Here is a 7,500-nt window from a genome sequence, read left to right as displayed (position 1 = left end):
AAGCCTTGCAATTTGCAGCGCAATACGATAGCGCTTGCAGGGGAAGGCCGTCTGAAAAAGCACGAAAGGCAAGCATACTCGAGAGGGAAAAACGGGGAATAATTGCAGGTAAACACAGCGTTATGGACCATCAGCGCAAGATCTCTCTAATCGGGCGCGGAATCAAAGTGATGCCGAGAGGAATTTTGAGCCGGGGGGGCATTTTTCGCGAGGGCGAAACGCAGGACGGGATCACGAATGCGAACGAAGTCAGAAGTCCATTCGTGCGAAATATTTGCAAATTATGTTCTTAAGAGTTCGGTGTTATGGTTCTGTCGCTTTCTTTTGGTCGTGTTAATTACTTGTCTCGCGGCGCTGTGTCGCTTATGTCGTCCGCGTGTGCGCTTGTACGTGTCTCTAGGGATACATCATGCACTCACGCAGTAGGGTTGGGAGCTAATCGTTCGTCTGCATGACTCGAGAGAAATAATGCCGTGCAGTATTCTACAGAGGAATGACCTTTATCGTGACGCTGTTGATTTTCCTGCTTCCCGAAACTGAACCCCATTTTTCCTTCTCTTATGAGAAACTTACCTGCTTACCTACTTACCGGTCGAGTGTCTCTCCTCGGGAATGACCTTTATCGTGACGCTGCTCAGTATTCCCGCTTCCCGAAACTGAACCCTATTTTTCCTCCTCTTATGATAAACTTACCTGCTTACCTGCTTAGCGGTCGAGTGTCTCTCTTCGGGAATAACCTTTATCGTGACGCTCTCTATATTCCCGCTTCCCGAAACTGAACCCCATTTTTCCTCCTCTTACGACAAACTTACCTGCTTACCTGCTTACCGGTCGAGTGTCTCTCCTCGGGAATAGCCTGTAATAACCGGCTCGTTTCCGACCTCTCCGCAAGTATTCCCGCTTCCCGAAACTGAACCCTATTTTTTTTCCTCTTACGACAAACTTACCTGCTTACCTGCTTACCGGTCGAGTGTCTCTCTCCTCGGGAATAGCCTGTAATAACCGGCTCGTTTCCGACCTCTCCGCAAGTATTCCCGCTTCCCGAAACTGAACCCTATTTTTTTTCCTCTTGCGACAAACTTACCTGCTTACCTGCTTACCTGCTTACCGGTCGAGTGTCTCTCTCCTCGGGAATAGCCTGTCATAACCGGCTCGGTTCCCGACCTGTCCGCAACACGTTCTCGCCTGACGGATGTTCTCGCCCGGCTAATGATCCCCGACGCGAGCGGCTGATCGGCTTCGGAAGCCTTGATCGGATGCGCCGAGGTGGGCCGATGTCGCGGGGGTGGGGGGGGGGGGGGGAGGTCTTGGAGGCGACAGCGGGGGAGAGAGATGGGGGCTGAGGGGGTGGGGGAGGGGGAGGATGGGGGGTTAGTGCGGCATGGTGATTTGCATGGTGTTTTGATATTTGTGCGTGTGTGTGTGTGTGTGTGTGTGTGTGTGTGTGTGTGTGTGTGTGTGTGTGTGTGTGTGTGTGTGTGTGTGTGTGTGTGTGTGTTTGTGTGTGTGTGTGTGTGTTGTGTGTGTGTGTGTATGTGTGTGTATGTGTGTGTGTGTGTGTGTATGTGTATTTTTTTTTACATACACTCTTGAACTCCGCAGTCAGGTGGCATATCGTTCTGCAATGTCACTTCAGGCGCGATGCACGTAAAATCCGCATTCACGTGTAATAATATTGCATCTCATTAATAAAGCTCTGACTGTCTGTCTGTTCCTTTTGCACTCAGTCCCCTGTGAGCCTAGAGCTAAAACTTGGACCACAGGGTAACTTGACATGAAGAATTACTAAGTGGCATCATATGGCATCATGTCAGGGAGTGAAGCTTTGTTGGGTTTCGGTTTGAAATGAAAAGCGGAACACACACGCATACACACGTGTACATATATGTATATGTGTATTTATATATAATATATATGATATATATTTATATGATATATATATTTGTGATTTATATATACATAAAATGTATTTATGTATAGTGAATATATGTATTATAGAGATATATGATGAATAAGATATATCATATATATGATATATGATATATAGAATATATATCATATATTAGATATATAATGTATATGATAGATATATATATATATATATATATATATATATATATATATATATATATATATATATATGCACACACATCATTTTTGTATGTTAGTTATGTATCTGTATTTGCGCGTTTGTGGATGCTTGAGTGTTCCGATGTCGGTCCGCGTGCGCGCGTGGCGTTCCATCGTTTTCTCGCAGCTGCCACGTATTGACGAGGTATCCATTCGCGAATACGAAGTGCGCCCCGCCCTCCGTGTCGAGATCCTTGACCGTCGACGCCGCGGATGGCAACCGATCGACCGGCTTCGAGCGTTCCGGAACTCGCGCGGATCCCGATCATCTCGAAGCTGTCGCCGAATACGGGCTTCCTTTGTGCGGTTTCCTTTCCCCTTTTGTGCGGCCAAGGAGCCTCGACGACGCGGGGAGGAGGGGGAGGAGGGAAGGGGGAGATAAGGAGGAGAAAGGGGCGAAGGAGGGCTGGGGGGAAAGGAGGGGGAGGAGGAAAGGGGTTGGGGAGCTGTGAGAAAGGAGAGGGAGGAGGCGAGGGACGAAGGGGTAGGTCAGCTGGGGAAAGGAGGGGAAGGAGGAGGGACGGGGAAGGGGAGGGGGAGGAAAGGAGGGGGAGGATTGTGGGAAGGATGGGGAAGCGAGAGTGGGAACGGGGAGGAGAGGGAGGAGGGAAGGGAGGAAAGGGTAGGCCAGCTGGGGAAAGGAGGCGGAGGGGGAGGAGGAGGAAAGGAGGGGAGGATCGGGAGGGGTGGGGAAGCGAGAGTGGGAATGAGGAGAGGAGAAGGAGGGTGCAGCAGCAGGTGTCCTCCGAGCAGCAGCGACGAGGATTGACCCAAGACAAATAAGGGCGTTGATATTCCACTCGCATCGAGAGCCTCGGCCGCTGCCCTTCGCTCCCTTCCGATGCCCTCCCCTCAGGCCGCTCTCCCTCTCCCCTTTCTCCTCTCCTTCACCCAGTATTCTCTCTCCTCTATTCTATTTTCCCCTTCTTCTCCGCCTTGCGTCCTTTCACCCTTCTGTTCTATTTTCCCCTTCCTCTCCGCCTTGCGTCCTTTCACCCTTCTATTCTATTTTCCCCTTCCTCTCCTCCTTGCTTCCTTTCACCCTTATGTTCTATTTTCCCATTCCTCTGCGCCTTGCTTCCTTTCCCCTCTTCTATTCTATTTCTGCTCTTCCTCTCCTTGCCCGTCCTTCCCTCCTTCTATTCTATTTTCCCTTCCTCTCCTTGCGTCCTTCCCTTCTTCTATTCTATTTTCCTTCCTCTCCTCCTTGCTTCCTCCCCCACCACTTCTATTCTATTTTCCCTTCTCCCTTGCTTTCCTCCCTTCTATTCTCTATTTTCCCCTTCTCCGCCTTGCTTCTTCCCTCCTTCTATTCTATTTTTCCCTTCTCTCCTTGCTTCTTTCTCTCCTTCTATTCTTCTATTCTCCCCTCCTCCGCCTTGCTTCCTTCCCCTCCTTCTATTCTATTTTCCCCTTCCTCTCCGCCTTGCTTCCTTTCTCTCCTTCTATTCTATTTTCCCCTTCTCCGCCTTGCTTCCTTCCCCTCCTTCTATTCTATTTTCCCCTTCTCCGCCTTGCTTCCTTCCCCTCCTTCTATTCTATTTTCCCCTTCCTCTCCTCCTTGCGTCCTTTCCCCTCCTTCTATTCTATTTTCCCCCTTTCCTCTCCGCCTTGCGTTCCTTTCCTCCTTCTATTTTATTTTCCCCTACTCTCCACCTTGCTTCCTATTTTCCCCTTCTCCGCCTTGCTTCCATTTCCCTCCTTCTATTCTTTTCCCCTTCTCGACTTGCGCCCTTCCCCCTCCTTCTATTCTATTTTCCCCTTCCTCTCCTCCCTTTCCCCTCCTTCTATTCTATTTTCCCCTTGCTTCCTTTCCCCTCCTTCTATTCTATTTTTCCACTTCTCCACTTATACCTTCTTCCCTCTTCTATTCTATTTTCCCCTTCCTCTCCACTTGCTTCCTTTCTCTCTTCTATTCTATTTTCCCTTCCTTGCTTCTTTTCCCTCCTTCTATTCTATTTTCCCCTTCCTCTCCTCCTTGCTTCCTCCCCTTCTATTCTATTTTCCACTTCTCCACCTTGCTTCCTTTCCCATTCTATTCTATTTTCCCCTTCCTCTCGGCCTTGCGTCCTTCCCCTCCTTCTATTCTGTTTTCCCCTTCCTCTCCGCCTTGCGTCCTTCCCCTCCTTCTATTCTATTTTCCCCTTCCTCTCCGCCTTGCTTCCTTTCCCCTTTCTATTCTATTTTCCCCTTCCTCTCCGCCTTGCTTCCTTCCCCCTCCTTCTATTCTATTTCCTCCTTCCTCTCCACCTTGCTTCCTTTCACCCCTTCTATTCCCTCTCCCTCCTCCAGGTTTCTTTTCAGTTTCCTCTCTGTTCCTTTTCCTTTGGGAATTTGTGTTCTGTCTTCCTCTGGGTCATTGGTGCACATCGACCGTTTGGTCTTCGCCCTCTTCTTCCTGCTTCGTCCCTTCCCTCTTTCTCCCTCCTCTTTTCCCCCTCCTTTTTTCTTTCCCCCTTTCTCCAGTTCTTCCGTCTCCTATTGTCTCTCTGTCTTTCCTGTTCCGCAGTCTGCTTCTACATCTTTCGTTCTCCATCTCTTCTTTCCCTTCCTTTTCCTCCTCCCTCCTTCTCCTTTCGGTTCCCTCCCCGCCTTTCTTCTCCCTTCTCCCTCCCCGTCTTCTCCCCTTTCTTCCTCTGCCTTTCTGTCTTCCCTTTCCTTCTCCTCCTTTCTTCATCGGTTCCCCATCTCCTCTTTCTTCCCGTCTTCCCCACTTCCTCTTCCTCCTCTTCCTCATTTCCCTCCTCTTATTCCAAGTCCCAAGAGGACCGCTCTGGCGATCTCTAAGCGCCGGAGTCACAACGTGAGGTGATGAACCCCTTAAAAAAAGGATGGGGGGGGGGGGGTGCTGGGTATGGATGGGGGCATTGATGGGGTAGGAGAAGGGGAAGGGGAGGGGGGGTTAGTCCGGGTCCTTTTTTGAATAATTCAGATGCCGAGGAATATGTTGGGATGGCGGCGATGAACGTGAACGATGTTTTTTTTTTTTTTTACGTTTTTTATTTATTTATTTATTTATTTATTTTTCGTTTTTTTTTTTTTTTTTTCCGTCTCAAGTGCGGGATGATCGTGAGATATTAGGAGGAGGAGCCGAGGGAAATGGCTGCGGACTTTTCGGTGAATGGATGTGGATGTTTGAGTATGATGATTGTATGTGCATATCCGTGAATCTATATGCGCATCTTGGCTTATAGAATGCACATCACACACACACATACACACACACACACGCACACACACACACGCACACACACACACACACACACACACACACACACACACACACACACACACACACACACACACACACACACACACACACACACACACACACACACACACACACACATACACACACACACATGTATGTATGTATTTATGTGTATGTTTATATTTAAAAAAAACGTGCCTCTATATATACAGGGACATGAGGGCAAGGGAAACGAGGTCTGGCCCCCAACTCCGTATTCCCCCTTCCCTTCCCTTCCCTCATTCCCTTTCCTTCTTCTATCCTCCACTTCTCCCTCTCTACCCTCCTCCTTTTTCTCCCTCTGCTTCCCCACCCCCCCCTCCACCCTCCACCCCCACCCCCAGCGACTTTTTGACGTCAGAGGAGATTCCTTTCAGACTGATAAGAAACTTGGGTGTTGCCACAAATTGTTCACGAGGGTGGCATAAGCTCTTTGCCATTCGCCCCTCCCCCCTCCCCCCTCCCCCCACCCCTTAACCCATTCACTCCACCCCACACCGTCTAGAGATTAGCGAGGAGGTGGGGGGGGAAGGAGGGGGAGGGGGGAGGGGGAGGGGCGTGCTTAGAGAGAGTACCAGGCGAGAGTCGTCAGCTCTCTCATCAGACGGAGCATGTGCTTATTTTGCCGTGTTCGATTGCTTGTTTTGCGCTCTGTCTGTGTGTGTCTTTATCTGTTTGGTTATTTTCCCTTTGGTGTCTGTCATTTTGCGTCTGCCTCTTCATCTTTGTGTCTTCTATCTCTATCTCTCTCTCTCTGGGGCGACGAAAGATAAGCATTTTCGTATGACTTGGAAATTCGTGCTTTCAAGTGGGTGATCATTTTGTCTCTCGCTTTCGCTGTCGTTCATATTCTCTCTCTCTCCCTCTTTCTCTCTCTCTCTCTCTCTCTCTCTCTCTCTCTTTCTCTCTCTCTCTCTCTTAGTACATATTCTCTTTCGTCTCTCTCTCTCTCATTCAATCTCTCTGGCATTCGCCCTCTCTCTCTCTCTCTCTCTCTCTCTCTCTCTCTCTCTCTCTCTCTCTCTCTCTCTCTCTCTCTCTCTCTCTCTCTCTCTCTCTCTCTCTCTCTTTCTATCCCCCTTTCTTTATTTCTCACTCTTTCTTTTTCCTCCCTTCCTCTCCCTCTCGCTCTGCTTACCTATCTACATCTCCATCTTCTTCCACCCATCTCAAGTCATCTGTATTCCATGTTTTATTCATCTCTTTATCAGCCGTTTCTCACGCCCTTTCGATACTTGGTGGGTGCTCATTTCGTTTCTTTCTTGGTTTGTTATTGTGTTATTGATACGTCAAGGGGGGAGGGGGGGGGGAGTGATATCAGTATGTGACTGTGTTGCGTCATTGATGCAAAAAGAGAGAAAACAGGTGGAAGGGATAGTTTTTATTGTGCTTTGTTGTGCTTGTGTTGGCGTGAGGGAGTATGTATGTTTTTCTGTAGTTTTTAGAATGGATATAGATTGCAAGAGAAGCTTAAAAGGGGGGAAATATATTTTGAAGAGAGAGAAGAGAGATTTATTTTTCTCTCACTCTTTCTTGGAAGCTGATCGCAAAGTTCAGAAGGATTTGGAGCTATGAATGATTGAAGGACATAACTGTTGGAGTATTTAACCTCCCCTCCTCCCGATCCGGCTCGGAAGCGCTTGCTCAGGAGCAACTCTCTCTGTTCTCCCCTCCCTTCCCCTTCCCTTCTCATCTTATTATCATCTCCCCCTCCTGCAGTCGGGGAAGGCTAGATCAGTAGCAACTCAGGAGGTGCCATGTTTCATTATTTTCCACCGCTTTTGAAAATTGAAAAGACCAAAATGATCGACCATATCCACAAAGCACCCGTCCCTCTTGTGACGTCATCAAAATAAACCCTCCCAAAATAGAATGAGATGCCATGACACCTCCTCGAGTTGCTCCTGTTGTAGCCTTTCCCTTCTGCAGTCCCCCCCGACCACCCTCCTCCTTCAACCCCCCCCCACCGCGACCCCCTCCTTCAACCCCATGCGACCTCCTTCAACCTCCCCCCAACGCGACGCCCTCCTCCTTCACCCCCCTTCACCCCCCCCCCCCCCCTCTTCAGTGGACCGGCCGCCATTCGAAATTCCAGAAGGCCGTGTAAACCACACCGTCGA

The 7,500-nt window shown here is 49.1% G+C and overlaps 2 protein-coding genes across 2 annotated transcripts in view; one reads left to right on the top strand and one right to left on the bottom strand.

Annotated features, from left to right (window-relative positions):
• LOC113823244 (leucine-rich repeat neuronal protein 2) overlaps positions 1-7,500 on the top strand; it is a gene marked incomplete in the record, with an annotated part of 847,117 nt that overhangs the window by 560,779 nt on the left and 278,838 nt on the right.
• The window catches only part of LOC138867400 (uncharacterized), an 18,017-nt gene that overhangs the window by 875 nt on the left and 9,642 nt on the right, over positions 1-7,500 (bottom strand). Inside the window, exon 2 of the mRNA XM_070142784.1 lies at positions 1-51. This exon is cut by the window's left edge and continues 26 nt beyond it. Coding sequence (XP_069998885.1) covers positions 1-51 — 51 coding nt within the window. The remainder of the gene's footprint in view (positions 52-7,500) is intronic.

The sequence above is a fragment of the Penaeus vannamei genome, chromosome 30, assembly GCF_042767895.1.
Source record: "Penaeus vannamei isolate JL-2024 chromosome 30, ASM4276789v1, whole genome shotgun sequence".
NCBI lineage: Eukaryota > Metazoa > Arthropoda > Malacostraca > Decapoda > Penaeidae > Penaeus > Penaeus vannamei.
Note: the sequence above shows the minus strand (reverse complement) of the source record. Positions and strands in the feature narration are given on the sequence as shown.